This window comes from Drosophila arizonae, chromosome 4 (genome assembly GCF_054131065.1).
Source record: "Drosophila arizonae isolate 15081-1271.41 chromosome 4, UAZ_ARI_1.0, whole genome shotgun sequence".
NCBI lineage: Eukaryota > Metazoa > Arthropoda > Insecta > Diptera > Drosophilidae > Drosophila > Drosophila arizonae.
The window spans coordinates 22,628,587-22,649,111 of record NC_142924.1 but is presented as its reverse complement, the minus strand read 5'-3'; the positions used below and the strand labels follow the sequence as shown (position 1 = coordinate 22,649,111).

Here is a 20,525-nt window from a genome sequence, read left to right as displayed (position 1 = left end):
CATATTTTATTCATTTATTCCTTTTTTTTTTAAATAAAATGAAATAGTTTCGATTTGAACAGACAAAAAATTATACAAAATTTGGCTGCAATTGAGTGGCAAAAAAAAAAAACAATTTTGCCGAACAGCGTAATTGTTAGTTTTTATCAGCATAATGAGAGCAGCGCGGCAGACTCGAATTAAATCGACTGGCTGAAGAGCTCTTTTCCGAGTGAATTGCACAGAATTATGATGACGAGGTTTAAATTCAGCCAAATCAAATGGATACAACGGATGCGGGGGCATGTTAACTTATCAACAGCAGCAGCAGCAATAGCAACATCAGCATCAACAACAACAACAACAAGGATAACAGCCAGCGTGGTAAGGACAATTCGTACAGCATTTTAGTCATTATAAATGTCATCAAGCATTATTTTTTCCATCAACTGTCGCCAGTTTCTGGCGAAATGTTAATGGCTTTTTCGTTGGCCTAGGGGGGAGTGGGAATGGGAATGGGACGTTTAAACTACTTGACAGTGGGCATTAATGCTGAAGCTGAAACACAATGTACTGCAGGGCTAGACGTTTTTAATGAAACAAAATTAAGCGGGAAATTGAAACCGGACAGGGAGTTAATGAGAAAGCTATGTAATTACACTCCACGGCATTAACCGTGGAGTCCCAGTTCGGGACTGGGTGGGGTATCTTATATCACATAGTTATCAACAGCTCATCAAGCTCAACTAAATAACACGTTATTACATTCCGTAGCACACATAATCATAAACGAGGCCATAATTATGTACCTGTCGTAAAAATGAGTTATAATATTGTATAACCTAAACTAGGAGCTCTTGGCTATAGACAGTTGAGTTGTCCCTGTGAAAAAGTCATTGAATTGAATGAGGAAAGGCTTTCCGGAGTCTAATCACTAAGCTGCTTTGTCTTAGTCGACAATCCTTTCTACTGACAATATATAATATAAGAATTGAAGTTAGCAAAGTAAAATTCTGTTAGTTATATTAATTTAATTATTTTGTTTGGCAAAGAACAACAACGAAATGTGTTGTAAATTTCACTGCCCATACTAAAAGTTTACAGTAGATATGTTTGTAATTATATTAACGTTTATTCATAGAAAAATAATATGTATGCGCGACACTCCATTACGCGTGCTAAAACTCAACTCTCGCTTATATATAAGTGTAAGGTTGCCAGACATCTCAATAATCGGCATTATAGTTTTTAGTGTTGCCAATACTTAATATCGATAGATTTTCAACACCTCTTCTCAACACAAAAACTTTTCTTCAAATTACATGTCAATTTTTCAATATTTTCAAACCTGTCATGCCTAACAACTTTACATGTTTTTGTTTACTTAAATTCTTAGTACAAATATCTGCTATCATATTAGATGTATCAATGTATTTTAAAACAATTTCTTTAGTTTCTACTAACTCTCTTATAAAATGGTATCTTATGTCGATATGCTTGCTTCTTGCATGATACATATGATTTTTGGCTAGTTGTTGTGCACTTAAATTATCACCATAGACACATATTGGAAGATCTGTAGAAAAACATCCAATTTCATTAACAAGTCGTCTTAGATACACCGCCTCTTTTGCTGCTGCTGCCAACGCCATATACTCGGCTTCAGTGCTGCTTAATGCCACAGTTGTTTGTTTATGTGATTCCCAAGAAAAAGCTGCTCCTGCCAAGAAGAAGATGAAACCTGTAAAAGATTTGCGATCAATTATGTTACCACCCCAATCTGCATCTGTATAGCCTTCTATTGATTTGCCAGTTTTGTAGTAATGTAGTTTCATACTCTTTGTGCTAGATAGGTATCGTAATATATGTTTAGCTCCTGCCTCATGAGTGCTATTTGGATTTTTGTTCATCTGTGACAATTTGCATACTGAATGCAATATGTCCGGGCGTGTAGATATTGCCAAATACATCAAACTTCCAATTAAAGTCTGGTATTTTGTAGCATCAACTTTCTTAGATTCGTCGGATGGATTAATTTGATATCCCGCATCCAACGGTGTAGCGGCTGACTTACAGCTTTGCATATTGTACTGATTGAGTAATTTATCAATATAATTTGTTTGACACACAAACACATCTCCAGTCTCTTCAGTACGCTCTATCGAAAAACCCAGAAAATTGTTGACTTCGCCTTTGTCTACAGATTTGAACTGTTTTCCGATATATTGTTTGATAGCTTCCAAGTCCGCTTTGTTTTTACTTGCAATTAATATATCATCGACGTAAACTGCAATGATGTTTATATTGTTGTCCATCAGTTTCGTGTATAAACAAGGCTCGCTACTGCATGAAATGAACCCAAATTTCTTCAATGCATTATCCAGTTTGACGTTCCACTCTCGACCAGATTGTTTCAATCCGTAAATAGCTTTATTTAGTTTTGCTACTTTATTGGGATGCCTTTTATTGATAAACATCTCCGGTTGAACCATATATATTTCGTCGCTTAATTCGCCGTTTAAATATGCTGTGCATATATCCATTTGGTGCATGTATAATTGAAGCTCGGCTGCAAGTGCAAAAACCATACGTATTGTTGCATAACGTACGACGGGTGAGTAAGTTTCTTCATAATTAACTCCATACTGTTGACTGCAACCTTTTGCGACGAGTCTTGCTTTGTATCGTTCAATGTTTCCTTCTGCATCTCTCTTCAAGCTAAAAACCCATTTGTTTCCGATAGTTTTCTTATTAGCTGGTAAATCTACCAAAGACCAAGTATTGTTAGCCACGAGCGAGTTGAACTCCAGCTGCATAGCTTCCTTCCATTTGCTCGAATGCGTATCATTAATAGCTGCTGTAACGTTTTCAGGAACTTTAACCTCTTCTGTTGTCTGTATCACATTGAGTCTGTTTTTCTGCTTTGCCGGTCTGCCGGGTGCACCTGTTCGGACGATGCGTGGTCTACCTGGACCATATCTAGGCAATTGCTCCTCGTCATTGCTGGATTCCGGTATATTTTCCATGTGATTAGGTTCCGCTTCAGCATCTTCGTAATCTATCTGAGGACTTGCAGAACAATTAGTATTGATTGTTTTATCTGCACTTACGTTTTGCGATTCTTTATCAGCTTGACAATTATTTTTGTAGATCATGTCAGAAAAATCAGCTCTATTTTTGTTTTCCATAAACATCCACTCTTGGAATTTTACATCTCGCTTGATAACCACCTTGTGCTGATCTATATCATATAACCTGTAACCTTTCGTTGCCGTACTATAACCAACAAAGATATATTCTCTTCCTTTAGCTCTAAACTTCTGTTTTTGCGTCTTATCCAGGCCAACTGCTAAACAACCAAATGTTCTGAAATGCTTAACTGTAGGTTTCCTTTGAAACCAGATTTCAAAAGGGGTTGCATCTTCTAAGGCTCTTGTTGTAGAACGATTCCGTATATAAAGAGCACATGCACATGCTTCAGCCCAAAACTTTTCTTCGAGACCTGCGTGCAATAACATAGAACGTGCCATTTCTACCAGTGTTCTATTAAAACGTTCGGCCACACCATTTTGTTGGGGCGTGTGGGGTACTGTAAGTTGCCGTTCTATGCCTTGACTCTGTAAGTATTGGTCAAACTCTTTATTTACGTATTCACCACCATTGTCACTTCTAATTACTTTTATTTTAGCGCCTGTTTGTTTCTCAACGTATTGTTTGTATTTTTTAAAATGTTCAAAAACTTCACTTTTATTTTTCATAAATATGACCGTAGCATATCTAGATTTATCGTCGATAAATGTCAAGAAATATTTTGAACCACCAATCGAATTTGTGTTAAAAGGCCCGCAAACATCTGAGTGTACAATTTCTAATAAGTTCTTTGCTCGATAATCTGCTTCATTGAACGGTTGAGAACAGATTTTACTTTTCATACATGACACACACGTAATGTTCGATATTGGTTGTATTTTATCTATGCCTTGTACCATTTCATTCGATGCAAGTCTGTGTAAACTTTGTATATTCAGATGACCGAATCTGTTGTGCCATTTGATTACGTTTTCGACACACGTCATATTAACGCACTCGACTATATTTTCAAAATAATATAACCCTTTGTCTCTTTTTGCAATAGCAATCAATTCGTTATCGGTTTTTATTTTTACCTTCGCACATTTACTATTGAAGTTTATTTGTAAACCGTTTTCCGTACCTTTTCCAACTGAGAAAAAATTAACTTGTAAGTCTGGTACATGCAGAACATTTTTTAGGTTGAAACTTGAATTTTTGGTTTTAATATGCACTGTACCGATGCCTATTGCGTTTAACGATTGATCTCCTGCAACTAACACCTTTTCGTGTATTTCTGTGTATTGGTGAAATAGCGCGCGATTGTTACACATGTGAGAGGTTGCGCCACTGTCTACGCACCATACGTCACAATTCACACTTTGATTCGATGAAAAAAGAGCAATATTCGGTGACACACACACAAACGATTGTTCGTTTTTATTTCGTTTTTCTTGCTTTATTGTCTCCTCTTCTTTCCGTTGTTTGTCTTTAAATTTATTTTGCCGACAACTCGCTGCATAATGTCCGCGCTTGCCACACACAAAGCATTTACCGTCGTTGTTGTTTCGTTTTCCTTCTTTATCGCGGTTTGTCTTGTTCTTTATCATGTATGCTTGCTGTTCACTGCATTCGCTTTTCGTTTGATTTCTGCGATCTGCCTCTTCTAATAGTTTATTGCGCATTATGGTGAAATTCGGCAGCTCATCGCGAATTTCCATTGCAATTACAAAATTCTCGTAGGATTTTGGCAAACTAGACAACAAAATAATGACAATAATTTCATCACCTAATGAAACTCCGACTTCTTTTAATTTGTCTATTACACTTTCAAACTCGTTCACATATAGAACTACATTTGCGCCTTCCGACAAACGGAGACCTAACAATGTTTTATATAAAGACACTTTACGCGCCGGTCCACTTGGTTCATGAATTTCTTTTAGTCTTTGCCATGCTTCTGCCGATGTTTGGCAATTTTTTATGTAATTTAATTGATTTGGTTTCACTGACAATGTAATTGATGCTAACGCTTTTTCGTCTTTCTTTATCCAATTACCGTTGTCCTCTTCTGGTTTTAATTCCACACCACTTGTAATTTTCCATACTTCGGAATGAACCAGAACACTACGCATCTGGACACACCAAACGTCATAGTTTTTTTCGTCTAACTTGTCGATTGAGTACATATTATTATTTGCCATTTTTGTACTAATTTATTGACACACAATAAGAATTAGCTGGACACACCACATTAGCAACTGTATACTTTTAATAATCTGTTTCAGCGACCTGGGCCCATAACCTGTTGTAAATTTCACTGCCCATACTAAAAGTTTACAGTAGATATGTTTGTAATTATATTAACGTTTATTCATAGAAAAATAATATGTATGCGCGACACTCCATTACGCGTGCTAAAACTCAACTCTCGCTTATATATAAGTGTAAGGTTGCCAGACATCTCAATAATCGGCATTATAGTTTTTAGTGTTGCCAATACTTAATATCGATAGATTTTCAACAAAATGAACCAAAAGCTCATGTAGTAAGCTAACTGGAGTGAGAAACGATATAATTATTTATTTACCCAAGAAGTTTCAAGTTTCTTTCAAAGACTGTTGAAGGAAGCGCATAAACCTTTTTAATTCAAATTTGTTGAATATTAAGAATGATTGTAATTCATTTCCAATAAGTAAGTCAATGAATTTACCACTTGCTAAATCATAAAAATGTAATTTGCTGCAATTTATAGGTAGGTACTTAAATTTCTAAGAGCGTGATATGTTGATTGCTGCTATCTGTGGGCTTACTAAGCCGTAGCAAATGAATAACAAAGACAGATCCACATACCGCAAGCAATGAAGCCGCTTACTGAATAATTTCGACTTTGTTAAAGGATGCAATCTTAGAGTGTCATTTATTAATAAACATATGTACAAAGATTTATACAATATGTATAACAGAAATTTTTAACAAACATCTTTTTGAAGGAAATATCTTTATTGTTTATATACATTTTCTTCGGATGTTGCTGCCCAAAAATAAATTTTAATATATACCCATAGATAGTGTATTATATATGTATGTATATTAATAGAAACTATTGCTAAAAAATTCATTCAACAAATGGACGATTCATTTACCCGCATGCTGGTGGAATTTTAAATAAAAAATGTTTCAGTCCGCTTACTCAATTCTATAATACAAGTTGAGGCAAAGTAGCTTTCCGCCTAAAATATAGTTTTAGTCAGAAAGCCGATTTGGATTGATCTTGTTTAGAATTGGTGTTAGTCCAACTCAGACATATTAAGCTGATTAATTAATAATATATACAATGTTGTATACAAGTATTGAGAATATAGACATATAACAAAATATTGAAATACATATTCTGATAGATTTGGGGCTTTCCTTTGATTATGATTTTAAGTTTAATGGATTGAAACATAATTGCGTTTGTCTTTTTCTTTTGAATTCACGCAGCACTAAATTTATAGCAGTACTAAAGCGATAATTCATAGTCGATAATTGAAATATCATATTCAATTTAAACTTTAAATTTCAATGACTTAAGAGTCCATGTTACGCACACAAGTTAGATATATTTGGTCGTTTGTTTAATGGTATTTGATTTTCCATAGCCCAGCTTAGCTGGCGGAGAGAGTAGAACAATTAGTGTTTCTATTATGCGCGAGGAAAAGCCGGCTGCAACAATAATAAACAATCGACAGCAAAATGTTGAGAGAATGGAAGGTCAGAGCAGCTTCCTGCCAAGTGGAAGCTATCGAGACAAAAACCTTAACTCCTCGTGTAAACAACAAAAACATTGTTATCAGACATTGATGGCGTTGGCGCCATCACGGCTCATAAGAGGCAGAGCAAGGAGCATTGGCTGAAATTGGAATTGGCCGTCTTAGTGGGCTGCTGTGGCTCTGGGTGTTGGCGTAGGCGTGGGCCTGGGCGATTCGCCTTCAAAATTTAAGCAAGTTTCAATGGACTGTAAATGAATAGAATTGCTTGGCCCACAGCTAAGTTTACGGACTGTTGTTCTCAGCCTCAAGTGCCAATGCTTGGCTCTAGTTTTGCTCTAGGCTGCTGTGAGAAAGCCAGCTGCAGATTTCTAGCTCAAGTGGCAAAAGTAGTTGAAAATAAATAAAAGCGTGTGAGCTAAAAGACCAAGCGGCAGAAGTACGTTTTCTGCAAAGCAAAAAAACTTTAGTGAACTTTCTTATGTTAGCTGAATTTTGATTTACGACCACTTAACGTTTTTTATGGCCCCAGACAACAGAGTGCGTTGTGCCCGTCCCAGCACTAATGCCTACAGATACATAAATTGGATCCCAGCGTTTCTGTTTAGAACACTACTTCCAGCTAGTTTTCAAGCAGTTTCTATGCTTGTGTGTGTGCCATGTAAGTAGTTTTTCATTTCGAGTTAAACAAAAACAATTTGCAAGTGGGTAGAATTAACTATTTAATGCTCTGCTTATAGAACTCTATATACAAAACAAAAAAATTAAACTAATCATGGACACGATCTCTAGTGACTGGTTCACAAATATCTCTTTTAATATGATCTTAAGATAATAATGATAATGATATTTTATATATATGTATATATATATAGATATACAAGAATTCATATATCGACACATATACTTTATAAATGTATATGTGTTATATATCCTCTCGATTTTAATTTTATTATAATTATAATAGAGAACTTCTGAATTCCCTGTTGTTCATACTATGATCTTCCAGAATATAAATGTATTTACTAGTCGGCTTCTCTTCGTTAACCGACAGTCATAACGACTCTGTCCGAATGACCTACGTAGTCATTTTGTTTTCACTGAGCAAAAACCGGTTCAGCCATAGCTAATCTTCTCTCTCTCTCTCTCTCTTTCTCTCTCTCTCTCTCTCTCTCTCTCTCTCTCTCCCTCTCACGTAATGAATGCCAGAGGGTACACAAAGCAGAAATGAACGGAGGGTAGCCAAGACGCAAACTCACTCGGATAATATTTGTACAAGAGCTCTATATAATATCTCTATCTCACACTAATACCACTGTAACAGTAGGTCGAATTTGGAATTCGGAAACTCACATAAAAAAAATTACCTATTACTTTCACATATCACATGATAATATTGTGTCTAAATAATATATACTATCACAGAGTGTATCTATATATGTTTATAAAAATATGTATCTGCGTAAATTGCATTCAAGAGCTGATACAGAAATTGTATATACCATAAGCTGTAGTCGGAATATTGATAAGATAAATAGCACAAAAGAAGCAAAGATAAATGAGCATATGAGAGGATATAGTTGACATATAATACATGTATATGTAATATAGGCAATAAGAAGTAAGCGATGACGACACTTAAGTCTTTATTCTTAAATCGATTTGCAATAATTTACACCAATATTGCTTTCAGTACGTGACTGAGCATAATAACAATATTCGGATACTTACGTCCGTAATTAATCCTGTCTAATTTACGAAGTATTGATAATCAAATGTAAATCTCGTTATGACATTGCTCGACTTGAAAAGCTAGTTGTAAGAGAGCTTGTTAACTTAAATATACATATATATGTAAATTTCGCTCTTGTATGTGGTTAAAGTCTTACCGAGAAAATTCGTTCGTTAACTCTTCTTTTTTTTAAGTAAAGTTAATTCCGTAGTTGTACCGTAGATTTTAGTTTATTTACTATACGGGGAATACATGATTGATTCTCAGCTAAAGAAAAATGTTTCTGCTTTATTGCTACACTGAATTTAATATGTTTATGCAAACTGTTCAAATTACAGCTTCTAAACACAATTGGCAATTCTTAAACTTAAAGTACCTTAATTTTCTGCATATACGCACTTGGTTGTTATATATTTCAGCCCAAGAAGTTACACAAAGATCGTACTAAAAATGCAAAAGTTAAAATCTCATTTCTCATGTCGGCAAAGCGAGCACAGCTGCAGCATGAAATGCGCATTAAACGGCGTGCGTGCGTGCCTTTGTGTGAGTGTGGCAATACATATGCACTAAGCACGTGTGCGTGTGAGGGAGACGCTGGAATATTTAAAAGAGCAGCAGCCGCACCTTGATGCTGCATACTTTCTAGATGGATATTCTCTTCTTATATAATTTAAATACTTCTCGTTGCATTTTGCAACGATTTCGCACCCAGACTGAGATGAAAATTATTTATTTACCACCGAAATATTATATTTATTGCATTTTTCATCGCCTCTGTTGCAATCCGAATTTTAGTACAGTTCATTAAGCTGAATCCGGATTTGAATGGCTTCGGCTATGGGAGTAAAAAAGTTAAATAAATTCCACAGATTAATGAGCGAAACACACGGGCACATTTATTTATTTTAATTTTATTTATGGAAATGCAAGTATACGATACTAACGTTGCTTTCCTAATTTTAATAAGAACGATTATGCTTGTATTTCTGTATATTTCGATAATGCGTGTGAGTGTGAGTGTATGTGTAAATACACAATAAATACGCTTTATTTTCTTGTTTGGTTTTTGTTTATCCTGTTTGGTATTAAATGCGAACACACATTGCACATTTGAGAGATAATAAATATTTGGCATTCATATTTTTACTTAGTGGCGTTTAATTTAAAGTTGCGGGATCTGGTTTGAGCGTTTGGTTGCGACTAACTGTATTGCATTTATTATAATTGCATAATTGATGGCGACAATAATATCTCGTTATGATGCACTTGCTAAGTGCCAGCGATTCACTCGCCTGGCAAATCGCCAGGAATTTTATTTTCATATTTCCTTTTTTTACTGGTCAAAAACTAAACGAAATTCTAATTTACAATTTTATTTTTGGCTTTAATTTTTGACCATGTCTATTGGGTGCAAAATTTAATTAGTTTTTGCAAACATACAGACATACTGAATGCATTAAACACTCTCGCTTCAATGCATTTGCGGGGTATTTCGATTATGGCCTCACACAGAAAATGATTCTGTCTATGTTATAATATTTATTTTTGTAATTTTAATTCTTTTTTTTATTTTCCTTCTCTTTACAATTAACATTTAATTTAATTATTAAAACAGAAACAAGCCCTGGCCACGGGCACGTATGCACGCCTACATATTCAATTATTTAATTGCAACCTTTGAATAAATCGTGAAACCCACATCCATCTGCATTTGTATATATGCATATGTATGTGTATGTGTGTGTGTGTGCCAATGCTTCAATTAAATACGAATACAAATTTCCTTTCTACGTGAGCGTATTTAGTTATATTACATGCTTATCGCTATGCTGCTTTCCGATTTACTTGTTAATTCGTCATTTTGATTGCTGTTCCTTTGGCTTCCAGTTAAAACATTATTCGCTCATTAGCAAATGGGCAAATGAGCAAACGAGGGCTCGTCAGCCGGAGTGACAGCCAAGGACTGCCAACCTGCCAGCCGTCTACTGCAGCAGTCCACTGACTGCAAATGTGGTTGCCATTGTTGTGGCTGTGGCTGCCACTGCCATGTGGCTAACGTCTGTCTCGTTTGCGACGGGCTCCAGCTGCTGCCAGAGCTGCGCGCCCGTGGACGTCGCCCTCTCGGTGTGATTGGGGCTGGCCCCCTCCCCAAGGCGGGGCACCGTGGCGGGCTCGTCGCGGCGCGTTCTCAACGCCTGTGGCAGTGGTCACGACGACATGTAGGTGCACTGTGTCTTGGGCTGCGGCTCCGACAGCTCGATGGGCTGTATGGCAGCGCGCTTCCAGTAGTCGCGTACCGTTTCGACGGTCTCGAGGATGCGCAGAAAGTTGCGGCCCGCCAGCATGGCAACGTCCTCCTCGCTCCAGTTGTGATCCTCCAGCAGGGCGGCCAACAGCTCCGGGTACTTGGAGACGTCCTCGAGGCCCAGCGGGGGCATCTCGATGCCATCGTAGCCGGCACCCAGGCCAATGTGCTGAATGCCGGCAATCGCTCGCACGTATTTAATATGCTCTATTACATCCTGCAGCCGTGCCTGACGGCCGCAGGCGACGTTCTCGGGGTCGAAGGAGAGCATGATGAGACCGCCATTCTCGGCCACCAAGCGCAATATGTCATCGGGCACGTTCCTCGTCGAGTTGCACAGCTGCCTGGCCGCCGAGTGCGAGAAGATGACGGGCGCCCGCGTCAGCTGGAGCACATCACGCGCCGTGGCGTCCGAGCTGTGAGAGAGATCGATCATCATGCCCAGGCGATTCATTTCCCGCACAATCGCCTTGCCAAAGGGTGTCAGGCCCTGCTCCAGCGTCGAGGCACTCGACCCCGCCCAGGACACATCGCAGCGGTGCGTCAGGCTGAGATACCGCGCGCCCAGCGAGTAGAAGGAGCGCAGCACGCCCAGCGAAGAGCCAATTGTGTGCCCTCCCTCAATGCCGATCACCGAGGCCAGCAGGCCGCGCCTGTGCGTGGCCACAATGTCCTGCGAGGACGTCGCCAGCACCGTATCTCGAGCATACATGTCAGACAGCCGCCGCACAATGTCTATCTGCTCCAGTGCCAGCTGGACGGCATCCAAGCCTTGCGCCTCGCAAGGCACGTACGCCGACCTGGAATGAAACGCCACGAAAATATCAACATACATATAATACAAAACATAAATAGACTTAAGTTCTTATGGCCCCCTTCCGGCAAGGGGTTGAGTAATTGAAAAACTTTTAAATTTATATGCTCAAGAAGAGGGCACCACGGAATACGCAATCTTGTACGCATATAATCAATTCAGAGCAGCGGATTTTAAAGTGCCCAAAGGCACGTTTCAGCTACAGCCCAATATGACCATTGAGCCTTTGACGCCTGTTTTCCAGCCAGACACTTCGCAAGTATCACGGAAATTTCCCTATCTCCCGAGTTCGTCCTGGATCCTGCGGTTCGAATCACCGTCACTAGGTAGGCGTGGTCGACTCGGCTTCAACTTTCAGTTGTCGAACAGCCTGAGAAATTCCATTTGTTACCGAATAAGTTGTCTGGCTGACAGGAAATATTTCATAATTGAAAAGTAAATTTAAAGTATTCTTTGCATTCAAATATAGTAGATAGATAGACCATCTCAAATTCAACGGAATAGGCAACCCCTCAATTAAGCATGTTTTGATTTTAGGATCTTTTACTTTTGTAACACAAAAAGCACAACTGAGAATTTATATTGAATAGAACACAAAACGCGGCCCTCACAATGCATCAGGTTTGGACACGCGCTGAGCTATCCACCGTCGCTAAGGAAACCCACGAAATATTTCCAAAGGACTTGCCACAGCCCCGACAAACCTCATTTGTGCCATCCTACGAGAAGGAGCCGCCGGCGATGAGCCTGTTGTTGGGCTGGGAATATGGTCGGCTGTGGTTGAAGGAGCACAAGCAGTCAATCGAAAAGGAGACGTCCAAGCAAAAGCCCTACTTCGTTGAATCTGACTTCAGCTGGTGGGTGAGCAAGCGCACCGTGGTCCTAGATCGCCGCCAGATCTTCACCAAGAAAAAGCAGAATCCTCACGTCAAGAACTGCAACCTGACGGCATTCGCTCTTTCGAAAATCAATCGGCTCAAGTACAAGGAGGAAGAAGCGGCTGCCAATGGGGCTAAGGCCTCCAAGAGCCCCGACGCTGCAAAGGCAGCCCGCCCTCCCGACGGGCAGCCGGCACCGTCTGCCGACGCTGAAAAGGCGAAGATATGCAACTGCAAGGACTGCAAGCAACGGCGCACTGGAGGCCAGGCGACTAAAAGGACAGACCATAATCACGAGGATCGCAGGTCCACATCAATCCCTTGGTATTGAAATTAATCACGTAATTTAATACAATCGCCTGAAACGCCCAAGAGGTTTCTAATATTCTCTAACTTAGATACGAGTCATTGAAATAATTTTTTAAAAGAGTTTCGCAATTGTATTAAATTTTACTACTTAAATAACAACGGCTCTCAGTTCACTCTCATTGCAACCTTCATCGTTTATTATTCTCATTAGTGAGTGACTCGCCCCACCGAGAATGGGCTGCACGTGCCCCAGCTCCTGCCAAATGCCATTATTATGCAGCGAGCATGCTGGCCATAAAAGTGGTTAACTTAAGGCGCATTTGAATTTTAAATGCAAGGATATTCGCAATAAGGAAGGCCAGTAAAAACTTCTATGGCCATGCGAATGGCACTGCTCGTGTGAGTTGCGACGGAATTTTCAGTGGAAAATTGAACAATGACGACCACTAAAATTTAGTCGGAAAATGGCCCCGGGCTGCGCTTCAGCTGACGGAGCGGGCGAAAGAGTTTTCCGTGTCAGAAGTCTACGAAATAAAATCGAGTGGATTGCCCATCAGCAGTTTTCCCAAACTGCAGCTGTCTGCTGCCTGTCATGCGCCACGCCCACTCGTGCACCCAGCCCTTGGCCGTTTGAATTGTTTTTGCCTCTGTTGCTGGATCGGCCCAGCCCAGCCCAGTCCGGCCCATCTCGGCATCCGGATAGGCATTTTGGCCGGGTGCTAAAGACTGCCTGGCAGCTGGCAGGGCCAGGTTGGCTGTTTGCCCTGCCGCCGCGCTGTTTGGCTGTTGCCAAATTTTATTTTGCAGTCAAATTGTTGGCATCTCTGCATCGTGGGTGGGCGGAGAACTGGGCAGCTGGGCGCTTGATTGTATCGATGAAGTGCGCCCAGCGCTAGGTAATTGTTATGGGTGGATGTCAAACATGCCTGGATGTTTGTTATCGGAGGGTACTCCGTTAAAACATCGTAAAACAACTGAGATTCTCTCTTACTCGAATGCCTGACCCGCAGCATGCTACCAGTAGGGATACAATGATTTTAAATGCACAAAAAATATGAAACTACAGAGAGAAGAGCAATGGATGTTGTTCATATTCCCTTGTACTAGGATAATAAACATCTCTGTAAAGTTAAAGGTAGAAGAAGGGCAGACTTTAATTGGCTGATGGATGATTCCTAGCATATTTTTCATAAGTATATTAGCTCGTGCTATATTTTAGATATAGAATTTACACTAATATATACTATACTATACTACACTCATATATATACTCTTCTTGATTGATATTTTTCTCTGCTATTCACAACTTATCCAAATGAATACATGTTTTTCAGAATAATTAGGCCTATTTAATATAAAATATGGATTGAAGCTATTTTCAATTACAGTAGAATCCAATTATAACGAATAAGGGACCGCCGTTATACCCAGAAGGTACTAAGATCATATAAGTTTGACAGGGGACCAGAATTTTCGTCGTAATAACCGTACGCTACGTATAAGCGGAGTCGTTATAACCGGATTCTACTGTAGCTCAATTAGCTCGTTGTTTTCAATTAGTTCTAAATGCGAGCGTGTGACATTGGCTGTCCTACTGTCTCCTATCATATGCATGTCGCATTATCATAAAATATAATCAATTTGGACTTTTCAAAGCTGTCAATGCACGCGTAGCTGCAGTATTTAAAAGATAATTAATTGTGATTACATAAAGCTTGTACTAAATGCATGCGACATTGATAATGGTCTGTTACTAAATAATTACTAATATACATATATGTATATAGCCTATCGATGCACGGACATGTGGACTAATCTATCGATAATTAATTTTACTTTATGATTAATCCATGATTATTCTAGCAAGCTAAGACTAGAAAGAGAATGAAATGAATAATCGCAGTCTCTTTATAAACATAAATCTCCTTCTTAAGTTACAATATTATACGTAATATTGTTTAATGGGCCCTAAACAGATAATTCAATCTTAATCTTGGATATATGAATTGGAGAAAACGAAAAATATAATGAATATGAATCAATATTTCATAAACTAAAAGAATATTTATTAGAAATAATATAAACACTCACCAAACTTGCACGCCGACTAGTCCCTGCTTGAGCCGTTCCATGTCCGTTTGGGCCCAGGCGGGCCGCACCCACATCGACTTGTGATCAAGGTCGTGACTGAGGTGAACCAGCTCGAGACTGCTGTGCGCATACTTGCGCACGTTCCAGGCAAAGTTGTTGTGCCCGTCGACGAGGGGAACCTCCCGCAGGATGCGCCTAACGATGCGCAGCCGTTGGGCGTGAGAGTTGCGGCTGGGCGACATGAAAAAGTGTTGGTAGGCCAAGGTGGCGGCTATGGCCAGCAGACAGATGGCGCTCACGAGAGTCAGAGCCACCATCCAGGAGCCGCGTCGCGACTTGTGGGCTGCCCCGGAGCTGTTCCTTGTCTTGCGGGCACTCTTTGCCTTCGCCTTGGAGGAGGAGCCGGCTGCTGCAGCTGCTTCCGCTGCCAGGGAGGTGGGCGATTTGCTGTCGAGTGCGATCCCAGCGATATCGCTGCCAACGACTACTCCGCCTGTCATCGCGTTGCCGTAGACCTTCGATTTCTGGATGCTGGCGATTTCGCCGCCGGAATCGCTGTTGGAGATCGAGTTCTGGCGCGAGAGTGTACGCCGTATGTTCGAGTGCTCCGTCACGTCTGGCAGGCCGCCAAAGCCGGTTGTCTGCAATATAAACGAATAGGCAAAGGGGTCGTGAGTTATTTGACGGCTTTTTATTGGACCTACTACTACTACCACTACCTGGCAGCATAAGGCGCTGCCTCGCCCCGCCCATGCTCGGCACGCCCCATCTGGCACCCGCCAAGCATCTGCTCCGAACTTGCTTCATTAAAAGTACGTCAAAGTTTCCTCGTTGATTTTACGTTCTAATTAAAACTGTTGCGAACTTTGAACTTTATGCAATATTCATAGCTGCCATGAAACATCAACACGGCTCAATCTGAAACTTTTTAATGAATCAAGTGACCAAATCAAAATCAATGCATCCAAAGTATTCAATCCGATACAGCTGGGCGCCGCCTGTTGTTGGGCAAATCTCAGCGCTAACATCATGAAGCCTCGGCAATGATTCATATGTGACTCGCATTAATTTATTCAATCAGCCCTTTGGGGCTCAACTTTGTTTGCCCAAGCTGTCACTGCTTTGATTATAATGTCAACCTAAAGGAATTATGAGGAACAGACTCAATTCCCATAAGCATTATCTTCGATATACAGAAATAACCAAATGATATAGGGATTATGTACCTCCATGATATGCATTAATTGTTGTAATTAAATCACGTATACTTTTTTCTATAATTAAATGAATTTGCGTAATCCCTACGTATTTATTTAATTCTGCATTAATGTTACATTAATCACTTATTAAGCGCACGATATTTCTCGATATGTTGTTTATTTCTCGATATGTTGTTTCTGTGGCTGTCTTTGTTTATTTTTTATTCATTTTTTAAATCGCTTTTTCATTTGCATCTGCGCATAATCAGTTGCACCTGGGCGCAGCCAAGCACCTGAACAAATTTTATTAAAAATAACTTTACAGTTTTTTAGATTTGCAATATCTTCATCGCAGCTCAATTTTCAAATGAACTTTGCCTTTGGTAATTTATTTAATTTCTTAATTTATTCCATCCCTCAGTTTACCGCTAAAAATTAACATTCATGAACATCCAAACACATTGTTGATAATATTCAGCTAACTAAAATCGCACAATAAAATCCTTTATTTAATCTCTGGCCTCGTTACCCTCGTTTCGCTCACTTGAACTGCTCTGCGTTCATTGGTCTGGATTTACGTGCGAATCCTCTGCTCTGCTCATGATTAATGTGTGCAGGGTATTTAAAAATGTTGAAAGTGGGCAAACATGCTTTTTTTTTATTGGTCAGTAGAAAATTTAATTAATAAAGATATAAATGTTTTGCACGCCCAGCCGAACGCCCGATACATTTGAAACTATTTTTAATTATGAGTTGCGCCTGCATCCGACGGCGAAATTAACTTTTATTAATTCTGCCGAAACTTTCGACGCTGCAATGAAAGTAATAACAAGAAGGAATTTCGTTGCATCCAGATCTCGACCAACGGCTAGACACCCTATACTTTTCTACGCTATTAGTGGAACGGAGTGCTCAACTTAAATAAACATATTTATTTATTTACATTTTGGTTAATTAAATTTCAAGTTAGAGTTCATAAAGTGCATTAAACTTTAGCGATATTTATCGAAAACAGGGTAGCTATGAAATGAGCCTTGCTCAAGTTTCGCCAAAAAACAAAGGGGAAAAATTATCTCAGTTTTTAATAAAAATGCAAATATTTTTCGTGCTTCACATTGCAACGCTGCGCATACTCTGTATTTTTCATTCTTCTCATTAAAATGAAACTCAAGAGCTTGAATGCTCTGTTTTTTTTTTTCGTAGTTTCTTTTTGTTTATTATTAAAACGGGAAACATAAAAAAAAAACTTAGATGAGCAAGGAAATTTCTTACACATTTTATTCTTAATTAGCATATTTGACACGGTTACAGGGTATTTGAGGCTGCAATTATGTTAGCATTCCTCTTTGTTTTAAGGGTGCATTATTATACGCGTTCACCAGTTTGAAAAGAGTCTATTAGTGCACATAGATTTCCACAGCAACCGAGAATCGATTAAGTTTTTCATATACGTTCAGCGATCCAGATAAAATCTGATTGTTTAAAATTAACTTTTTGAAGAATATATCTTCTTAAAATATCATATTGGTATGGGCGTGTAATGCGCAGTCAGTATGAAGCGGTTGCCTTATTTTCCCAGCTGAATTTCATTCCCAGTGCCAATCCAAAAGTTTTCCGTTGTCGGCGCAACCACGAATTTTCATCTGGCACTGAGAGAGTGGAGGGAAATCGTCCGTTAACCGGAAAGCAGCTTTAGCCACATTTCGCACTGAATACCCCAGTGAGGTGGAGGCGTTGGCGTTGTTTAAAAATGTGCGGGCAGAGGCAGGCAGAGGCACCACAGCAGGTGCCAGTATTTGGGGCATGTTCGACAGTTTGGCTGAACTTTGCTGTGGCTGAGCGCCGTCGAGCTTATAGTAATTTATAATTAGTTCAATTGGAAGTTGAAGTAATTTTGCCAAGCTCTTCAAAAAGTCAGTTTACAAATCCAATGAAACAATAAACATAAACAGGCTCTAATGCCAATGAGTGGAAAAGTTTAGTATAACTTAGTAAGCTGAATAGAATAAACAAAATTACGTGTTCATCCATTAATTTATAGAAATACGTTTCATCTACGGCATTTATATAGAATCAACATGCTGAAGGACCGCGGCAATCAAGAAGACTCCGATGACTGCTCCGATGTTCCCATTGCTCAACGACAACAAAGGGATATGGACACGGACATGGAGTCTGGCGATGAAACGAACGACACTTTGGACTTTCCACAAATCAATGTAGATCTTTTCAACATAATCAGAGCGATTGACATCGACAGGGAAGTTTCACCCGAAACCTGGGCAATGATAGAGGCCCTCATCGACCAGTGAGCGGAGCTTACTTTGCCAGGCCCAAATTAATTTCAAAATGAAAATGAATTTGAGCTGTCTGATGCAATTGAAATATTCAACGACTGGCAATTGGAATTAATATTCTTTAATTATTTTTAAAACTGTGGCACAATTGTAAATTCTGGAATCTTGAGATTCCATTGAGTGTGTAGTTATTCAGTTGGGGAAAATATATATAACTAAACAATTTTATTTTTCACTCGAAGAAAATCGCCACATAAGATCTTTAATTTGATTCACTTTGTCTTTGGTTTAAAGTGGACTGATTAATCGGTAAGCGTCTACCACAAAATATGTTTTATGCTAATGATAATTTGTATACCCCAGCATCTCTCAATGAGCATTCAACTATCACATTTTGAATAATGCTGAAGGGCCGCAAAACTCTCACTGTCATTCGTAATGTACATGACTGAAATACGCAATTTCAGCAGAACTATGCGAAAAACGTAAAAGAATTTTTGAGTCAGGAGCGACTGACTAATTAATACTCGTTCTTGGTACAAAAATAGTTAAATAAAAAAAAAAATATATATATATATATCATAAATTTCTTTGGGACAAACTTATATACATATAAGATTTACCATGACTACAAAGAAGTAGATATATCAGATTTTGGTATATGACATGTGGGCATATATAGTAACTTAACCCCCTAGAGTATATAGAAATATACATATATTGTCAACATTATTTAGTATAAATTAACGCCTCTATAAGCTCTATTAATAACCCCGCTTTGGTTAGCTGTGTCGACAACTATATAATGAGAATACTTATGATTATACATATATTCCAGCAATTTAAAGTTGCAAAACAGTTGGGCTTACGAAAACATGGATATCCCATGGTAATATACTCGTTTCATTGCGTGAACGAGTATAATCAACAGAGCTGAGCGACAGGCGGTAGTCACATGCCACAAAAGATGGCAAGCAAAAGGGGAGCATCAGAACCGGAGCAGCGAAACAGGAATAGGAACAAGGACAACAACAAATGGCAGCTGTAACAAGTAAAGCAAAGAAAAAAATAAAGAAGCAGAGCGGAAAGCTTTTTAGTTTCCCGTTGTATTTTCTTTCGGGGCTTGTTTTAGATGCACTTCTTTTCAGAAAACAATTTCGTACGCCCTGTCTACCGGACTGGAGTGCTACATACCTATTTACATATTTAAAACACCTCGTCCTAAGGGACGCATAGTATTCAGAATGCGAATACTTTGAAAACAGCTCGTTTGATTGGACTACTAAAATATGTCATTAAAATGGTCTTCAAAATCTAAAATTGCAGCTGTCAGTAAATGAGCTGACAAACTGACAAACTAAGCAATATGCAAATTTACTAAATTTAGTCTAAAGAAGTGCATATATTCTGAACTAATATCCAAATGTAATATAAGCCAAAGGGTTCCTTAGGTTAGAAATGGACGAATGGAGATAGATGAGATACTAAATTTATATTTCACGAAAAATTGTATAAAAAATAATAATAATGCAAATAACTTTATGTTATATAATAATAAATATAATAATTATATTTTTAATTTGAGAATTAATTCAACAAACCAGAAAATAAACAATAAAAAAACTAACATATATGTGTATTATATATTTTCTAGTATAGAGAATAAAGGAAATATCTGGCACATAAATATGGAGGAGGTTCAGTTTAATTTCTGTTTATATATCCTAAACTGAACTAATTAAAAATAAAAAAGATGAAAGCTATGTTTTAGTAAGAAATTTAAAAATACGTTAGAGAAAGATAAACTTATCTGATTCGTCTTTTCTTATTGACGTTTATATTTTTTACTCATCTTACTTTAAGTAAGCTGAATTGTACTACAGAAAGACTAGAGGAATGGATTGAGTAATGTGTTCTTAATCACGAAAAGTGGCTTGCTCAAGATTTACTATATAGAATATATATTATAAGTTAGTTAGTAAGTTATCTCAACTCAAGCGCAAGATGCGACTGAAAATATTATGAAGCTAATACAACGGAAGGAACAGTTTTTGAAAAATGATTCTGATAAATGCGAGAAAGCTGATTTGTTTAAAACTT

At 38.6% G+C, this 20,525-nt stretch overlaps 2 protein-coding genes and 2 long non-coding RNA genes across 5 annotated transcripts in view; 2 read left to right on the top strand and 2 right to left on the bottom strand.

The window, feature by feature from the left end:
* Positions 1-1,217: 1,217 nt before the first annotated feature.
* LOC149269419 (uncharacterized) lies at positions 1,218-4,183 on the bottom strand. The gene is made up of 2 exons (XR_016269700.1): positions 3,657-4,183; positions 1,218-3,596 (listed from the first exon to the last, which is right to left on the bottom strand). It is a non-coding gene; the product is annotated as an uncharacterized LOC149269419 (long non-coding RNA).
* A 5,244-nt stretch (positions 4,184-9,427) lies between these two features.
* LOC108614349 (uncharacterized) overlaps positions 9,428-20,525 on the bottom strand; it is a 92,611-nt gene continuing 81,513 nt past the window's right edge. For both annotated transcript variants that reach the window (XM_018008442.2, XM_018008443.2), the window contains exons 2-3: positions 14,930-15,570; positions 9,428-11,637 (exon numbers count right to left, since the gene is read on the bottom strand). In XM_018008442.2, the coding sequence (XP_017863931.1) occupies positions 10,740-11,637; positions 14,930-15,570 (1,539 nt within the window). In that variant the 3' untranslated portion in view covers positions 9,428-10,739. The remainder of the gene's footprint in view (positions 11,638-14,929; positions 15,571-20,525) is intronic.
* LOC108614355 (uncharacterized) lies at positions 12,001-13,023 on the top strand. Its single transcript, XM_018008451.2, has one exon. It carries the CDS (start codon positions 12,264-12,266, stop codon positions 12,858-12,860), a length of 597 nt encoding a protein of 198 aa, XP_017863940.1. The 5' UTR covers positions 12,001-12,263; the 3' UTR covers positions 12,861-13,023.
* LOC149269418 (uncharacterized) lies at positions 17,995-18,536 on the top strand. Its single transcript, XR_016269613.1, has 2 exons — positions 17,995-18,119; positions 18,200-18,536. It is a non-coding gene; the product is annotated as an uncharacterized LOC149269418 (long non-coding RNA).